At 39.3% G+C, this 19,349-nt stretch overlaps 1 protein-coding gene across 1 annotated transcript; it reads right to left on the bottom strand.

The window, feature by feature from the left end:
* Positions 1-13,840: 13,840 nt before the first annotated feature.
* creld2 (cysteine-rich with EGF-like domains 2) lies at positions 13,841-19,326 on the bottom strand. Its single transcript, XM_042403173.1, has 10 exons — positions 18,940-19,326; positions 18,718-18,800; positions 18,069-18,179; positions 17,809-17,900; positions 17,530-17,706; positions 17,324-17,422; positions 16,003-16,086; positions 15,644-15,739; positions 14,526-14,666; positions 13,841-14,213 (listed from the first exon to the last, which is right to left on the bottom strand). Exons 1-10 carry the CDS (start codon positions 19,084-19,086, stop codon positions 14,155-14,157), a joined length of 1,089 nt encoding a protein of 362 aa, XP_042259107.1. The 5' UTR covers positions 19,087-19,326; the 3' UTR covers positions 13,841-14,154.
* Positions 19,327-19,349: the final 23 nt, after the last annotated feature.

Raw genomic sequence — 19,349 nt, 5'->3', positions numbered from 1 at the left:
TGCAAATTCAAGTTGTGTAACTGCCGCCTTGCCAGGGTGAAAGTTCAAAACCATTACAAAACCTGCTCATTTCATTCAAAGTGGAGACCAATAGATTTTAGAATTTACCTAAGAGGTTTTAATGAGTTATAGGTTTCAGTAAAGTCATCTTAGTGAGTTTAGAGAAAAGAGCTAAACAAATAAATGGTAGTAGTTTGTTAGCATGAAACGGAGTGACGATGGCTGTTATTGTCAGTTTTAGTGCTAAGTGATTGGATATTCCAGTTTATTACAACTTGGATCTTATTCTCATAGTTTTGGCCAGTTTTTGTACACACTGAGTAAATCTGGGAACACTTAAAACTTGCTAGCTTGTGCTATAAAGGGGTAATTAGTAAAGAAATGCATAACACAAGTGTCTTTGAAACATTTGTAAAACTCTACAGCAAAGGGAAAACCATCAAAATGTTTATTTTTCAACTCATTTTGATTTGACAAAATGTTTCAAATGCAAAAAATGAACAAACAAAATAAAGACTAGTAGCAATTTCCCCTCTTTCCAAAAATATTCCATTATACCCTGAATATTCATGCATACGTAATTTCTAGTTAATCAGATTTGAAAAATCACATTTAGGGATGTTTTTAATGTAAGATACTTTAAAATGTCTGTATTATAGTTGTATTATCACAGAATGTGTCTTCAAATTCAAATGTGTGGGTGGTTTTTTCCCCCAGAAAAAGAAGATCTGGCTGGAGAAATTAGATAATGAAGCGGGCACAGCTCAATGAGACAGTAGTAAAAAGACGTAATAAAACAGTAATTTTTTATATCAATTGTAACATTTTTTTAAATCATTACATTACAAAAAAATACTTTGTCACACTCACAGCCAGTGTTGTCTATAAAATAGCATTGTTAGCTCACTAGCGTTGTAGTCAGCTGGTAGTAAAACATGCTAACAGATTTGTGCACTAGTGTCAGTGCTAGCTCATGTAACTGAGAATCTCCAATCACAGTTCACGAACAGACTTCCTAGTTCAACTTTGACCTTCGGTAGCTGTCGCTGTGTGAGCACAGTTTTCATGTGCAACTTATAGCTTTATGTCCCAAAAAGTGGTTTAGATAATCGAGCTAAACTTGTTGGCTTGTTACAAACAGTTGGATGATCTGACTGCTCGTGTTTGCTTTGTCAGCCTTTATTATTGTTGCAGTGTTCCTTGATCTCCGCAAATTCTCTGATTGGCACAACTTTATCGTTATTGCTAGAATTTATGGCCAAAGTTGTTATAAATCTGAATTGTCCCTTAACATCAACCTCAATGTTAAAGAGTGTGAACGTTTTTCAGCCATGGAGAGTATCATCAAAAGATGGCAAAAAGAAAATCTTCTCACTGAGCCTTTCTGTTTAAGTTTAAAGTTTGGAGTTTGAAACAGGCCTTTGTTACGTAATTCCTGCTCTGGTAGTAGTCCATCTGGGAGTACTCCATTGGCACGTACAAACATGTGTGAGAGTGTGTCAGCGTGTGGGCGAGAGCAAGATGGAAAGAGTCAAGTGAGTGAGTGCGTTTGTGTGAGCATTGTGGGTGTGTGTGTGTGTATCAGCCTTTCTGCTTTTAGCGCAATCGATTAAATCCAATTTATGAATTTAATTGTATAATTTCTAATTCATCCGCATGATGCTTTGAATGGAATGACAGTTCACCAAAGCCATCTTTGTTGCCAATATGGGACGTAAGCATCCCTGTGTATGTGTCTGTGTGCGTCTGTGTGTGGGGGCAGCAGCAGCCTGGTGAGTGGGCTGCTCACTGGCTTCCATTCTCTCTGCAATCAGAGACACTTCCACACCGTTTGCTACCAAAATGCAGAGCCATTCACAGCCATCACTAAAGAGTCCCAGAAACAGGATGTAGGCCAAGCCGGAGCTGCTATTGCTTGGCCACGGGAACCCGACTCAGTTCCAGCATTATGTAAAACCTGCCAGATCAAGCTGTGTAGTCATTTGGTCACATGCTTCATTTACATTTTCAGCGATGGAATGAAACACCGGAAGCTCTTCTTTTCTGCTCTTCTTTAGCAACAATTAGAGGTTGAAAGAAAGGGAAACACCTGTCTGCACATCAAAGACGGAGGGTGTGTTATATCACCATTGTGCATCCTCAGTCAGGCCACAATAACCTGCCACGATGCCCCTCTACCATCCATGGCAGGAGGATGGGAGGTCGGAGGAGAAAAGGAGAGGAATATAATTGGAAGGAGGAGTGGAAGGAGCAATGATCATAAAGCTGTGAATGTGGTAGAATATAACAATTGAACAACCTCCCCCACATGCACAAATTTGCATGCAGGCTTACATTAATGATAAAGCCTGCTTAAAAAAGACAGATTGTGCATCACTCTCCTCATGTGTACTATTAAACTAAAACACAAACAAGACTTATCTGACTGAAGATCACCACCCAATGGCATGTTCTACCAGAAGAGGACATAATGGAAAGCCATGGTGTTGTTAACATTACTACAGTGAGGATCAATGTCTTTTACTGGCACTGCCGTAAATTCAAAGATTCAGGTCCTGAGGCAAGAGAAGCTCATGCAGGCACCAACTCAGAACAGTAAAACAAAGACAGGCCGCCTGGAGGAAAACACTCTGCTGGATGATTCCTGTCTACAGCTGTGTCCAGCCTTTGAATTGCTTGTGTGTCCAGATGTTTCTGGCTATTAAGTAAGTACATGTGCGGGCCACTGAGGTATGGCTGACAAATTGCCTCTTACATCAAGGTCGCCACCCAGTGGTCAGATGTGTAACGACAAGAGGAGAGACACCTCATTTAACCTGAGTCAGTGCTACTCAGTGTGTTAACTAAAGTTACTGAGTACAACTACTCAAGTACTCTAAGTACAATTACTCAAATACTTAAGCACATTCTTTAAATACATATTTACATTTCATACACTTATAATAAAATATCACTTATAGCTGCTTTAAGTACATTTAGCTGGTAATACTTCTGTACTTTTTACTTAAGTATGACGTTGAATGCAAGACTTTTACTTGTAATTTAGAATTTTTACAGTGTGGTATTGCAACTTCTACTTATGTGAATACTTCTTAAGCTGCTGGATAGTGTAGATTCAAATGCTGCGTGATAGGAAAAAATAATGGAAACATCACAGAAAAAGAGGAATGTAACAATTAGTGCAAACTCTGCCACAAAACTTTGGAGTGAATGCCAGTTAGCAGCATTTAAAGACTCTGAAAATATATTTTTAAGCACCAAGGAGGCCAGAGAGCTTGTACCCAGAATGCTAGGACATAAAAAAAAACAACTTCAAAATCTTTCTGATATATTGAGATAAGGAAAATGTATCCTTAACACAGACAGATGTCATGGATAAGGATTTGTAAATAATTTGTTGATTTATTGATCATCCATGCAATTCATTTACATCTGCTACCTCATATTATTACTTCTATATTGTTTTTTTCCCCATCTTCAAAATTACATTATTATTAACTTCAGATTTTAAGAAGGTGGAGTGGGTTTTAAACAGTTCCTTCCTATTTCCTTCATACTGAATTCTGAGGGTCCTTTTTAGATATTGGGCTATTTCTAGAGATAGCTTGGCTGGTATTATAGCTAAAATAATGTTTTTATTTAACTGCTTGTTTAATTGGGCACATTTTTGAGTATTTTGTGACTGAAAAGTTATAAAGGGGATGTAGGAAGTGGCTTTAGCAGAGTGGGCTTCAGTGGGGAATGGGTGGCATGTCACCGGCCCAGCAGCTCTACATGGCAGATATATGTCCAGAAGTGCTGAGCTGACAGAGAGGTGACAGGCAAGGCTTAGCTGACCCAGCAGTGCTGCTCACTCTCCCTCTCTCTGTCTGACTGCAGACTCATCAGCATAGCCTTCAATACAAAACGCGCTCTTTTTCCTGGAACTGTCCAATGTATACTTTGCAGTTAAAAGAAAGGATTTGGTTGTCGTTAATTTCCACTAAACCTTCTGACTAAAAAGCATGTGCCATTTGAAAATGATCATGAGAGCTGCCATCATGAAGTAAAGATTTTGTTTTTAGGCTGAGGTTGTTGAACTGAACGTGAATCACCCCTTGTGCTGACCGAAAGTAGCCTTGTCAGTTGCATAACTGCCATCAGTGGGGTGGTCAGCATGGCTAAGCTGTTGAGCCCTCCTGTGATCGCTGCTCTCTCGTTTCTAGGGTTCCCGTCCAGAAAAAACAAAGCCATATGAACTGATAACAGCCAGGAAATGAGTTCCATGGAGAATGACACAGAAGCTCAGGCCTGTTTCATATCCAGTCGATTATAATATGGGGAAAATGGAATTGATGCCTGTTGTTGTTGTTGTGACAGGCCGCTTTATGCTTTCATGTGGCCGTTTGGCTTTCAAGGTTCATAAGAGACTCATGTCCTCTCTTATTACAGTGCAATGAAACACATCCACTAAACTACCCAATAAAACGCGGATCAGACGGAGGCACGTTCAGGAAGCTGGACGAAGATGTGAGAATGTTTTGATGACCCAGTGCTGCCATGCAGTAGCAGGCAAAATACAGCCTGTGCAACTGACAGAACTGAGATTGAAAAAATACCATGTCTGACATTTAAGACTAGACTATGTAGCAAATTGAGCACATTTAAAACAACAAAAAACAAATACCACAAATTAGACCTGAGTGAGTGAAGTTATATATACATATGTAGTTATTTGCAACCCACTCATCAGCCAGTCTTCCACTTCTGCCCCCAGAACAGCATACCAGTCTGTCACAGTCTCCAGGCAGGGTTGCAGTCTCACATACATTTAAAAAAAAAAAAAAAAAAATCCCTAATGCACAGTTCCTTCCATTTTTGGACCAATGATTGAACAACATACAGTATTTTTTTGTAACATTATTTATTTATTTTGTTCCAACATTCATAGTATTTTTTTCAGCTTTCTCCAAACTTGGAACGTCAAATTCCCAGTGCAGCACTGTCTGTCTCTGCTAACACTCCAGCATCACTGCCACCCACCTCATTCAGATTCATCATGCACTATATGCCCCAACTATCTAGCTGGTGCAGCAACAGGGACGAGAAGTCACGTTTTTGTTCAGTTTTTCTCGATTTAGATCAGATAAGGGTTGATTTAATCAGATAAGGGGCCAGGCACTGCCAGCTGTGACTGGACTGCATCAGTGTCCACTCCATAGTCTTAAAATGTTAAACACACATTGAAATTCAACATTATATTTTGATAATCCACCAACATTTAACATTATGATCCATGTTATCATAAAGCTGCACTAAGCTGCATTATTTATATTAACAATGGATCAAACGACTATGTGTAATGTGAAAGGGGTCACTTGTAGATGCAAACCGAGGGAGAATTATTAGCTGTGATTCCCCTGAGCGTTTTAGTGTCTTTCAGCACATTGTTTTCATTTTAAAGCCTGCAGCACTTACTGTTTTGATTCAGTCTCATTGCTCTCATCAGTCCCAGTTTCAGAGCCAGCAGGAAGCATTTTGAGCTTTGATAAAAACCACTGTACACAACTTGTCAAGCACCAAATTGCAGACAGACAAAGTTAGCTAAAGATCCAGATACTCTCCACAGCAGTTGACCATGTGGCCAGAAACACAACTCCAAATGAATGTTAATGTTGCTCTGTGTCTATACATGTAGGCAATTGTAATTTTTTTTTAAAGAGCTGTGATTGTAGCTTCAGTAGAAAGAATCACAATGTGTCTTCATGTTGTCATTTGTCAGTCGAATGAGAAAAAAACGCACCAGACAGCAATAAATCTGTTTTTTGACAGTGTTTGAATGTGGATTTAGCGGAATTAGTATGCGGCTTACTATAACCAAGTCAGTGAGGATATACACAGAATCAAACCTGTGACCCATCCAGTCTCACTAAACGCTAATCCACCCTGCCGCCTAGACTGTGTTGTCTGTCTGAGCCTGTGTATGACCTCCTCTATTCCCTGAACACCACCACCTTGTTCCCTCTCCTCCACGTCTATTTACACCCTCCAGTGTCAACACCGCCGGAGCGCCATGGCAACACACACCGCTACGAGAAGAAGCTAACACGGGGCCTCTGCATCCACCAAAGGTTTTACAACTGGTTTTAGAGAAAAGGTTGGGAAAATACTTTGAAGTTGTGTCCAACAGTGAGAGAGAAATATGCCTTTGATGTGGGGAGCCAGCTAAGTGTTTTATGTTCCTGCAGGTGTTAAAATAGGTCAACAATACAAAATATGGCCTATTCATACCAAAAAAAAAAAAAATCTGTTTTACAACCCCAGTGTGAAATAGGTCATAACTGCACCATGACTGATACTGATACATATTTTATTTCAGTTTTAAACCTTAAAAATATAAATAGACTCATGAAGAAAGTGCTGACATAGTATAGAGCCCCTGTTTGGGGTCCTAACAGGGTTTATCAAACCAGGTGTTGAACATCTGCTTGTCAGGGTAGCTGTATGACTTCACTCACTTTTTGTGAGGCTCTTGAGACACTTTGTTATGAAGACAAATCTTCTGGATGTTGGCATTAAGATTTCAAAGTTCATTGCCTTCAATCACCTCTAAATCTCCTGAGCATCAACATCTGGTTAGTTATGGTCCTACAAATGAAAGACCACAAGCTTGATCCCTACATTCAATATGTGTCTTTACAGCTGGAAGTATATTACAAATGAAATCACATTTGGCATGGTGGAGAACATGGTGGATTTATGGCAACCAAAAAGAGCTAATGCTGGCCAGCCACAACAGTTTTAATAAAAGTGAACAAAAAGAGGGAGCTGTGGTGCAGAGTCCTTGTGTCTCTCAAATAAAGGTATTGTTGGGGTTGACAGCCTACCCAGGTCTTCATTGTTGGCTGCATTTTTATTTTCTGAACAGAACAAGACAAAATAACATTAGAATCAAGCCAAATCATCTTGTGATCAACCCACAAAACAATAAGGCTCAACATCAAAATGTAAGGTTATAAAGTTTGTAACTGTGGGTGGCGAAGCCTGTTGCTGTTGATCCTCTTCTACTTCTGTGTCGAAGCAAGATTTCCAAAGAGGTCATTGGGCGATGATTCAAACGTTCATCTAAAGCCGTTTAAAACTGACAATATAGCTGAGTCACTGCCACTTCTGCTGTTGTATTTTCTTGTTTTGTGGTGTGCTTGCTTCAAACTTTTTCCAACAGTTGACAGTCATCCTGTATCCCTCTTCCAACATGCACCCGCACAACTTTTAAAAAAATGTCACCATGGTGGCGCTTTCTCTCGTTCAAGTACTTGAGGATGTCATATTCTTTCCTTGAAGTCCCCCTCCACTCAAAAATGTGTTTTTTTTCTTTTTGTTCCTTCAGTTGGATGTTTGCAGAATGATGAATGTGCAGAGTTTGACACTAGAAGGTTGATGATGAAGACCTCCTCCACAAAGGGAACTCTCCCGAAAAGAAAATTACATTCCTTGATTACAGAAAACCAGTTTTTTGTTTATATGTTTAATTAACCAGGTTACCGGAGAAAGCTGATTGTAACTTTGTTACTTAATGTAAACACAGAGTGAGTGAACTGGTGTTTGCATGAAGCGCTGTGTTTGTCAGCAGTTGGAAAACATTAAGAGCCTCTAATTGTAAGGCTGTCATTTAAATCAGTGCAATACAGAAGAGAAACAATGCACAGCAGCAGCATCTTTCCTTAGCATCTGAGAAACCAGAGATTTTTAGGAAGGAGGACTGCAGCATCTCTTTAAAAAAATCCCTGTGAGATCAAAGTCACCCTGTCTGTCTCCTCTCATTCCTGATGGGTGAAAGAGATCAGAGGCCAGACGGTACAGTCACACTGTAGAGCTGCACACACACACACACCCATACACACACACACACACACATACACACACGCCAGATCTCATCATACTGTCATGCAGGCACGCACACACATGTGGATGCCTGCACGTGCAAACAGAGACACACACTCACACACACACACACAGACATGGGCGCTGGCTTTAAGATCAAACAAAGGTGGGTAACATCAATCCATCCTACCTGTCTGCAAAATCTGTGTGCAGCAGAGAGCGTGCCAGCTATCACCACGCCACTCCCTGTCTCATACCCCCTCCCCCTCCTCCTCTTCCTCCCTGATGAAATACACCTCTGAAAAACAATTTAGTGGAAGCATTGTTCTATAGGAGGCTGTGCTGAAACTACCATCTTATTTTGAATAAAACAAAACAGCAAAGAAATGAAAAAGTCTTTATTTGGATATGTTCTTCTATAGAACATGTTAATAGAGAAACTAATGGTGTTGCATTCACTCCTTAATATACTTAATAGCACCTCTATGTGTATAAAGTATATTTCCAGTAAAAGTCCATGCAATGTGAGCCTTTCATGGCCTCATCTACTCACAGGATACCAGCTAATAAAAAAAAAAGGTATCATATTTTTTCCTCCAACTTTTCATTTCTAGCACAATTAACCAATAGGGCCAAATAACATGCTGAATAATTAAAAATGTTTGGATTGGTTCTACACTATTATTGAACAGAATTGTCCCAGGTAGAATATCATTTTTACACATGAAAGAAAAACGCGAGTGTTATTGGGTGTTTTGCTAATCTATGATTTCTATGCTCCTTCAGATGGAGGCACACCTTACTGTGTTGTGAAAAAAAAAGTATGATCCCATGACGTAAATAATTCAGATTTATATTATGTTTCTCTGTTTGCTACCAACAAAAATCAATTGGATATCCTGTAGACAGACATTTTCATCAATCCAAAACACAGCCAGTAAATGCAGAGTCTGCAGTACAGCTCGATTCCAGTAAAGAGAACTGCCCTAATCTTCTTTTTAAACATTAACTTTGATAACTGGCAGCAAAAACAACAGGAGTTACACAGCAGGAACAACATACCTGCTTTTGGATATAGCTGAAATATCAAAACATAACATTTTGAATGAAAGTGCATCAAATGTGCTTCAATTTTGCTTAAATCAAAAGCATTTAAACTAGAAATATACACTATATTTAGCTGTAACTAATAAACACTATGAAAAACACTATTTAATATACCCTCCAACCTCATTTAATTCAATTAGCAATTCATCCAGATTAAACTTAAAGCTGCACTAGTGAATATTTTTATATTAACGATGCATCAAATTAATACATGTAAAGTGAGGGGGGCAAGGCACTTAGTGACAAACCCACAGATAATCACCCAACTCTGCAATTCCCCTTAGTTCAACTGCTTTATAGTTTTAGGATCTTTCAGCTCATTGTTTTGGTTTTTCGGCCTGCAACTTCAGTGTTTTGGTTCACTCTCACTGTTTTATCAACTTCTTGAAGCAGGAAGTGGTTTACAGTGAAAAAAAAAAGCTCTGATAATCTGAATGTACACTACCTATCCAGCACCAAACAACAGAGACAAAACTAGCAACTAGCTCATGAACACAGTGGCATATTTAGCAGCTAAGCAGCCAAAAATTAGCGGAGAGCAAAACAGCTAAAATACAAGTGTATACGTGTATACACTTATATTTTACATGTATATAAGTGAATAAATTCATCAGGTGGACTCATACACAACTCTAAATGAATGCTAATGTTGCTTTCATATCTGCCTTATGTATAAATAGGCAATTGGTTGCTAACACTTATATCAAGCTGTAAAGTGATTATATGTCCATATTGTATTTAGATCTTCTTGTGCTTCCCCAAGTGGCCAAACAATCTATTAATGCAGATTTAACAATAGGTAATAATGGGCAGCTGGACCTGAAGAAACTGCATCTGTGGTGCAGTCCACCACTTGGGTTCATCTATGTTTCAGGGGTCACACAGGTTGAAAGTCAGTGTGTTTTATCTCTTTCGCACACAACACAAATTTCCAATTTCCCTTCCTAAACCTCAGGCAGGCAGCTACAGCTACACATGCAGCCCCAGCTGCTCCTCTGTCCTCCATCTAATGCTTCTACTTCCCGCCAAAGTCTGCATTCTATAAAGCATCTTGGAGCAGGAGAACTGGTCTCAGTTCATTCATTGAAGCTGCTTGCACTTCCTTCTCAGTGCTCTGAAAGGCAAAACAGATTCCCAAACAGCACCTTGAGAAGTTCTATATTTGAGCTCTAGTTGGGTTTGCTATGCAGAGTTTTCAATTTGTCAGGCTTAATCGCTTGAGGTTGAGCTTCCAGCGGGTGAAAGAAAGGCAGGCCCAACCGCATCAGAGAGGGCAGCAAGTTTAAGGAGTGCCTGACATCAGAGGCGGTGTAGGCCACTGTCAGCTGAACAAAAGCACATGGTGCCACATCTGGCTTCTAGTTTTGAAGGCAGCACATACACATACCTCAGCACTATGATTATCTCTGTCCCACTGCCTTACAATGGAACAAAGAGGATTGTTGTCTAAGGATAGCTTTGGGAAACAGCAGCCTTGAGATTTAGCTGCTGATGAATGAGGATGAAGATGAGAATCAGAGTCACAATTTAATGCCAGGGAATAGAGGGCAAAGTGTCCTGCTAACTCAAATAAAAAAGCATTTCTAAGTGGAGGAGATTACAGTGCTAACAGCTCACTATCAGGGTACTCTCTAGCCCAGCATGCTCCTGGGTTTCCTCAATAACCCTGTCAGTGTCCTCATAGTCACCCTGCTACAGCTGGACCATGTGCTCCACAGCTGAGGTTTACTGGCAGAAGAAAACCACCACAAAGTCAAGAGAAAAGAGCATGGTGCCCCTCCAACCACAGCGCATGCACGCTCATGCGCATGCTACTCCAGTGTGTATAAACACCCGGGCAGTGGTGTGCATGTGCCAACACAAAAACACCATCTTTCTTGATGTGCATTTTGTGGAATCTGACCAGGGATTCACTACGCCGCACGAAAGGGGAGGTTAGCATGCAGCATAAACAATACTCTAATTTCAACAGCGGGCAAGCCTAGTGGTTAGAGGAGCTGTCTTAGAGAGGTTACAAGTTCAATGTGAAAGGCCATGAAAATTTTAATTTAATTTAATTTAATTTAATTTTGAATACCTACCTACCTGATCATTAAGTATCGCTCATCTAAAATGTAATTTTTATTTTGTAAGTTTTGGGTAAGGAGGTCATGCTAATTTTGCACTCACCACTGTTGTAGAGGTCAAGCAACGTCAGATTGCAACATCAAGCACCGTCATTGTGACAAGCAGTGTGAGCCTCTTAAAACCTTCCAGATAAACTTCCAATTTACATGAACAATTTTAAACTTTTCTCTGAGACAGAATGAAAGTAAACACAGATCATAGCCACTCTAATTAGCTATTGAAGCTAAGAGGTCATGCTGACTTTGCACTTGCACCTCCAATTTTGAGATTCTGGAAAAGCAAACTCCAGCAAAGCAGGTGTATCAGGGCAAGCAGCGCAAGCTTTCCAGATAAACTTCAATGTACATAACTCATTTCAAACGCTTGTCTCTGAGACAGTGAGAGTAAACACAGAAAGTAAAGCCACCTGAATTTTCTACTATAGCTCACTGCATAGGGATCTACTTGGTCTTGTGGGGCAATTTGCCCTAGTTTCCCAAATTTCTATAACTGAGGTGACGAGTGCAAGTTAGCAAGTGAGAATGGACACAATTATGAGAATAAGACCCAGGTTGACAAATACTATAATTTTCCTTTAAGTTTTAAATCAATACCTTTATTTTAAAAGGTCAAAAAAGTCTAACCAACTCCAAGTCTGGGCAAAAAGAGTGAATGTGTGTCTCAGATAGATGAAATGAAACACTCTTTTTGCAGCTCCACTTTGCGGTTTGGGCTGATAAGAGGGATGGACTATATTATCTTACTCCAGCTTGAATCACAAAATCTTTTCTTCTGCACTTGTTTGTGTGTAGCAAATAAGTAAAGCCTTTGTAAGAAGAAAAAAGCCAGGTGCAACTATTACTCATCGTACCAGTTACTCAGCATCAGCTTGCTGTGAAATGATCACATACCTTCCTGGTTGAGCTGCGTTATCAACGAGGTGGTGAAAGTTGAGAGTCTATCCTGTTTCCAAACAATGATGGATCATATCCAATATGTGTCACAGCTCTATTAAAGGCTAGACAAGTTAAAATCACCTAGATGGATGTCATAGCATAACAGGTACACTGACACATGTATTAGTCAGTATGCTGACACGTTTTCACCATTTCTGTCTCTGTTTGGGTACTCATCTTGCTTATCCCTGCTCCTAAAGACAAACACTTTCTCCCCATCTTTAGTAACTGAGGATACATGAATTTTACGAGTGACTTAAGAGCGTTTTTTGTTATTTGCTGCTATGGAACTACTGCTCTGTGCAACCTCATTATATTATTGTTTTTAGAAAAATAGTTGGACATTTTAGGAAATACACTTACTTTTTACTTAAACTTACAGCTTTCTTTTCGAGAGTTAGATTACCACTCTCATATTCATACAGTACAGCCAGCAACTGGTTAGCTTAGCTTAAAGGCTGGAAACAGGACACAGTTAGCTTCACTCTATCCATCTACCAGCACTAACACCTAAAACTTACTAATAAATTAATGTTATTTTGTTTATTTACTCTATACAGAACCTGAAATGATACAATGTGTTAATTAGTGAGCTGTAAAGCTTCTAGTCGGCAGATTTTGTTACAGTTGGACAACCTGGCTAGCTGTTTCCCCATTGCCGTCTTTGTGCTAAGCTAACATAACCAGCTGTTGGTGACAGCTTCATATTCATCACACACAGTGGTATCAATATCTAACACTTAGCAAGAAAGCTAATTAGCATAGTTCTCAAAATGTTAACTATCTCTATCTCTATTTAGGTGTGGTGCTAAAGACAAAATCTGCCTTGCACTTTTGTAAAGTAATTTTGGACACATTTTCATGTTTTTTTGTCACATGGTTGATAAGAATAATTCTATATATCTCTTCCAAAAATTGCTTTATATCAGTGTAGCATTACTTCATGTACATTTGGACATGAAACGTTTTCGATCTTTTCCTGAACCTTTCCATATAGGAGTTAACATCTAGGGGTGAAAATTGGAGGGGTAGCACTGTGTATTTGAAGGATGATGGGTGGGGTGGGGGCCTGTGGTATGATTGAATCTCTGCTGCCTCACTACCAGCTCAGACAGGTCTCAACTGGCTGTTCCTCCACCTTGGCAGGCTTGTTGAGTCAAAACAGCTGACATCATCCTGTAGGAAGCCAGGAAGCCTTTTTGCAAGGTGAGACTTGGGTTAGAAAAATATGCTTTGATCCAAACGAGGCCAGAGGAAGGTCTTTCCAAAAAGCATCCTAACACCAGAGTGATGACGGTACTTTCGGAAGACCAAGGGATGTCAGCGATAGGTGATTAGTGAAGTCTGGGCCAAGTAGCCACAGTGGATAAATGTTGTGATTGGAGATACCCAAAGAATGAAAATATAGAATATGTGCATATGAAGATGTAGAATATGATTCCATATGCTAAAACACCAAAAAGAAAACCCAAAACAAAACCAAAAAAAACCCAAAAACAAAACATAAGATGGTAGGAGATACAATATGAAGGTAAGAGGACATTTTAAAAACAAAACTAAAACTGAGACACTGTCTGGATTTTACTACTTCAATTAAAGTAATGCACACATCACTACAGACTCAGTATTGAGCATCTGTATTTCATATGGCTAGAGTGCCACCCTGTGGTCATCTATAATCACTGCAACACAATATCTACTATGATCATCACTCCAACTTCATAATAACACCTCACTGCACTATACTTGCTCAGGAAAAAATAAGACCATAATTGTACAAGAAAATATACACATTTGGTTGACATGTGTATCTTTGACTGTATTCACTTTATTTGAAACACCTTTAATTTCCTTAAAACCATACAACAAATAAAGACAATGAGTGGTAGTTTGAGCACACCAGAGAAAAGCAACGACAGCACACTGAGAGCATAAAATGTCTCTTTTGTCCTTGAATCCATGATCCACTGGTAGAAAACACTGTCTTGACGGCTTTTGTTGGTTCTGAGTGCAGCTGGGACACTAAGTGCATGTACTCAATAATTTTAAAACAAGTGGCTTCAGATGTTCTGAAATTCCAACAGTTCTTCCTGATTTGCTCCTATTGATGCCAGTTTTTACATCAAAGTTCCCCCCGTGGACTTGTGGTTGTCTCGGATGCTTCTGGTTCCTCCTCTTTTTCTGATAACAAAGGAAGAATGAAAAAAGCAATGTTTATATATAAAAGTTTAGATATTTAGTATAGTATAATAATTAGATCAACATAAATACACTTTCATTCTGGAATTTCAAAAATCAATTTTATAGTGAAAATTATAAAATTGGTTGTAACATAAAACCTTATAGCGGATAATGTCAACACACAGTTCAAGAGACTCTAGTATCTTATCAACTACTGATAACACTGAACTTGAACAGAGCTTGCTCAGAGTTTCAGATTAAGCAGAGCATGAACAGTATGAAACCACTCCTTAAATAAACAGTGATCCTCACCTGGCTGCGGTGTTTGGACACACTCGCCATCTTGCTCCTCATAGCCGCTCGAGCAGATGCACTTGTAACTGCCTTTTGTGTTGACACACTCCTGGTGCTCCTTAGCGCATACCAACTCCTGCTGGGAACACTCATCAATATCTGGCAAAAACACATATTTGTCCTCTGTTAAAGTCATTCCAGATAGATTGCTCTCAGCTATTAAAGGACCAGTTTATAGGATTTAGTGGCATCTAGTGGTGAGGTTGCAGATTGCAACCAAATGAATACCCCTACACTTCCCCTCCCCTTCCAAGCATGTAGGAAAACCTACAGTGGCCGCTACACTGGTCCTTTAAGTAGCAACACATAAAGGACTCCTATTCCTTCCTGTGACCACAAACACTAGAAAACATAATTCAGTAAGGAGAAGGAGGACCAAATAAATGGATAAAAACAACAGAAACGATTAACATTTTTCTGTTGGAAGCATGAACGTGCACATAAGTAGTCAGTGTGTTATGACATAATTGTGACTTCATTGCTAAGGTAAAATAACACTGTAAACATTATGATCTTAAATAGTTGAAATCCAGAGTTAACTAGATGACAACTGTTGGCACTCATGTAAGTAATTTAATTAGTGTTCTGAAAAGGATGAAACAATAAAAGGAAGAAACATAACTAAACATGCATGACTATGATTTAATATCAAAGTGGATGGTGCTGATGTTTTGTAGTGTGTTCAGTGTTTAGTATTGTATTTATAGTCACCTATAAAATAGAAAAATAAAAACAAATTTCAGGAGAAAAATAACTTTTACATTACAAATTAAATTGCTCACAACAAAATAACATTTTCCAAACTTTTAACAAGAAAGTTTTATTCTTAAAAGCACCATTTCAGACATGCCTGTTAATGAGGTTTGTGTTTTGGTGCTAAATCTTTCAAAAAACAATCATTATCAATCTAAAAATGTATTGTTTTCCCTATCCTGTGCAAAATAGTTTTGTAGCAATTTAGAGCACTGAATCGTTTTTTTGAAATACTGAACCTTGACTAACAAATTCCTCCAGAGTGGAAACACAGCATTTATAAATGAAACCCTTCAAATTGTGAATTGTTTCATTCATCATACCTGTGCAGGTGCCCTCTGTGACCTGGTACCCGCTGGCACAAGCCTGGCAGTTATCAGGACCGGCTCCAGTGCAGCCGGAGCAAACTTTATCACAGGCTGTGAAGGACAAACACACAAAAAACTTTCTATTAGATGAATGTTACTGAAAAGTCTTTGTTGAATAATTTTTCCAGTTTGACAGCTAGACATTTGTGAAAGATCATAATGCATTTTCAGTTCATGTTCCCAATTTTGTTAGACTTTCTCAGCACAACAAGGATATATATCTTTTTTCCACTTAAGTAAGACTTTTTAAAAACATTGGAAATGGTCTGTGTCCACAACGTTGAGCACACACCAATGGCATTATGTCCTCTTACCTTTGCAGGAGTAGGAGCCTTCCGTGTTTAGGCAATATTGATCTTCTTCACATGGGGAAGGGTCTTTGGAGCACTCATTTACATCTGTTAACACATCAGATTGATTGCAGTGAGGTAAACTGGTGCACACAGAGCATAATCTACTGTAGGGCTGCAACTAATGATTATTTTCATAATTTAATTATCGATTAATCAGTTGATTATTTTCTCAATGAATCGATTAGTTATTAGTTTTAGTTACATCTATAAAATGTCAGAAAATGGTGAAACATGTCATCACCTTTTTTTAACTCAAAGATTAAAAAATTCACTGTCATGGAGGACTAAAGAAACCAGAAAATATTCACATTTGAGAAGCTGGAATTTGAGAATTAGGACATTTCTTTCTTAAAAAATGACTCCAAATGATTAATAAATTATAAATAGTCTGTGATTAATAGCAGACAACTAATCAAATAACTGACTAATCATTGCAGCACTAATCTACTGTACATTCTTCATGCCATTTACCACATCAGAATGAAATATACCATTATGAAATGTAGCAGTCAGAAAAGGGACCAAACATGATTTAATCACACAGTACTTAAAGTTCTTTGATATTGAGACGTGTGTGTATGTGTGTGTGGTCTCTCATAGGCTACTTCTGGGGACAAATTTCAGACTTATGACCAGTTAACTGGGGACGGCTTGTCTTATTTGGAAAGAACAGATTTTTGGGTCAGTGGTTAAAGTTAGGGTTAGTCAAGTAGTGGTAATGGTTTGAGTTAGGGTAAGTCTCCAGGAAATGAATGTAAATCTGTGTAATGTCCTCAAAAATGACCATGGTCTGATATGCGTGTGTGTGTGTGTGTGTGTGTGTGTGTGTGTGTGTGTGTGTGTGTAGACTTGCAGGCAGAGTTATGGGTGCCACTATGATTTTCCATTAGGGTGCTACATCAAATTAAGTGCTCCATATTCAGAAGTTAACTGACAAATCATACAGTTTGTTATGAATACATTGTGAATAACTGCTCTCTGCTTCCCAAATAGCTACAAGCTAGATAGATTGGCAACCTGTGATAGCAATATACAATTACAGCTTTTTCTATGTTATATTGAAATTGTTATTATTGTTCATTATTAAATCTTGCTGTGCTGGCATAATTATTGAGTTTTAAGTACATTCAGCTCTAAGAAGCTCTAAGACAGTGAATTGCATTGATTTCAAATGACAAAAGACTTTCTGTGATTCAAACATTTATACATTTTAGGCTAGTTTTAGCTGTTACTTTCTCTGTAGCATAGTCACCACATGGAGACTTATTACTGCTCATCTTACCGACACAAGCTTCCTGGTCATCTTCCTCCCAGCCGTCCTTGCACTCATCACAGTCCTGATGGGTTGCTCCAGTGCAGGTCTTGCAGGAAGAGTGGCATTCTGTAACAGCAGATTTACTAATCATTCCTCTTCTTGTGCGTATAAAAAAGATAATTGACGTGTCACAGATAAAGCTGCTTATATTCAGTTGTATTTGTGAACTGTACCTGTGCACAAGGAGAAGGTGTCATTCCTCACTTCATTGAAGTAGCCATCAATGCAGTCCAGGCAGAACTCCCCTTTATAACCTTGGTCACAGCTGCACTTTCCGTTGCCCCCACGACTGCCGTCGCCGTCGCACATTCCATTTCCGTGACAAGGTCTCTCAGAGCCCCCAACACAGGCTTTATAAAAATAATCAGAAAGACAGACAAACACAATAATAGTTAAATAATTTTAGTATGTGCCAAGTGCTGCCTTCTGGTTTACTATAGAAATTTTCTCACCATTGCAGTCAGGTCCAAACGTTCCTTTGGGACAGCACACTTTGATGGTTTCAATGCAGAACCATTTATGCAAATCAGGATGTTTTGTTTTCCTGCATTGCAACAGGAAACAAAACAGGAACAGATGAGGTTTAACACATAAGATTTGTTGAAATACACAAATGACGTTGGCTAAAGATTATACTTCTCTTTATTTGCCTAATTGTACTGGCAAGGAATCACTGATTTGTGTACTTGCCACTATAAAGCTGACTACTCACCTCTTGAACCACCAAGTCTCAAAATGCTCCTCATGCTCTTCTACCATGCGGTTGCACTCAAAGCTGCTGCTGTCACACAGCCCCTCCACGATCTCCACCAGACGAATCTCACTGTAACAAGCAGCATGGGGTAAGTACACGGTGTAACAAGGACGAAAGACAAGGAAGAAACAGAAATAATTATCTGCCAAGACAAAATCTTGATGATAAAAACAAAAAAAAGTGTTGCTTTGAATTTAGTCTGACATGTGTGGAAATGCAGGAAAGCAAACCACAGTGAGATATTAACACCAGACATCTGCCAAATGCAACACTTTTGTCCACACCACCAGCCACTTGATTTGGATTTAAATGCATGTTTCTTATCTAAAAATGTGATACACTTCTTGTGCCAAGTGCAACAGACCGTAGCTCTGGGTGTGAAGCAAACACAGCTCTGATGACGAGTGTTTCGCTGTATTTGGTGACCCATCAGATTCTGTGACCTGCAGTGTTGGTGAGGTTTAGGCATGAGGAGTGAGATAGTTAGGATTAGGGTAAGAATATCAGGGCAGGTCGCAGAATCTGATGGGTCACCAAATACAGGATAACACCGGCACCTGTGGCAGGGTGACCTGGAGTTTGGACAGAGCAGGATGCACAGCCTCACCTTGTCTCATATTTGGACAGTTTCCTCTCCTCCCAGGCTGTGTTGCCTCCGCCAAAGTTCTGCTTTGCTGTTCTGTCAAAGCCCTGAAATACAGACCCAGTCAATGTTTAGTGCAGGAGGAAACAAAGAGAAAATACAGACAAGAAAGGCACTTCACATTCATAATATAAGACGTCCATATCACTTCAGTAGAAGAGAGGAGGTTTAGACTTGTTCTCTGACCTTGTTGAAGTTGTCAGTGATTTGCTGGCAGGTGATACAGGCGGCTTTTAAATCCCTCTTGGCGTCGGTGGCTTGAAAAAGTAAAACAAGAGTTAAACAAGACAATAGCCGCCGCAGAAGCCGCAGCTCTGTACCGGTGGACAGCATCTCAGCCGATCAGTCCACACACGGTTTCATATCAGGACACACGCTTTCACTCGCCAACGAGCTTGCTACTAATACTACTAGCGTGCTGGTCAGCTCGGTCACATCTAAATGAGCTGCGCTTAACATTAAATATGAGTTAGCGTTATCTATGCAAAAGAGCAACAAAGTAGTATTTACATGCCGGTTGAATGAAAAAAACGATGCGTTTTTAGTTTTCCGCGTCAGCCTCTCTGTCGAATTGTGGCTTGTGATAATTGGCTGTG

This window comes from Thunnus maccoyii, chromosome 23, assembly GCF_910596095.1.
Source record: "Thunnus maccoyii chromosome 23, fThuMac1.1, whole genome shotgun sequence".
NCBI lineage: Eukaryota > Metazoa > Chordata > Actinopteri > Scombriformes > Scombridae > Thunnus > Thunnus maccoyii.
Note: the sequence above shows the minus strand (reverse complement) of the source record. Positions and strands in the feature narration are given on the sequence as shown.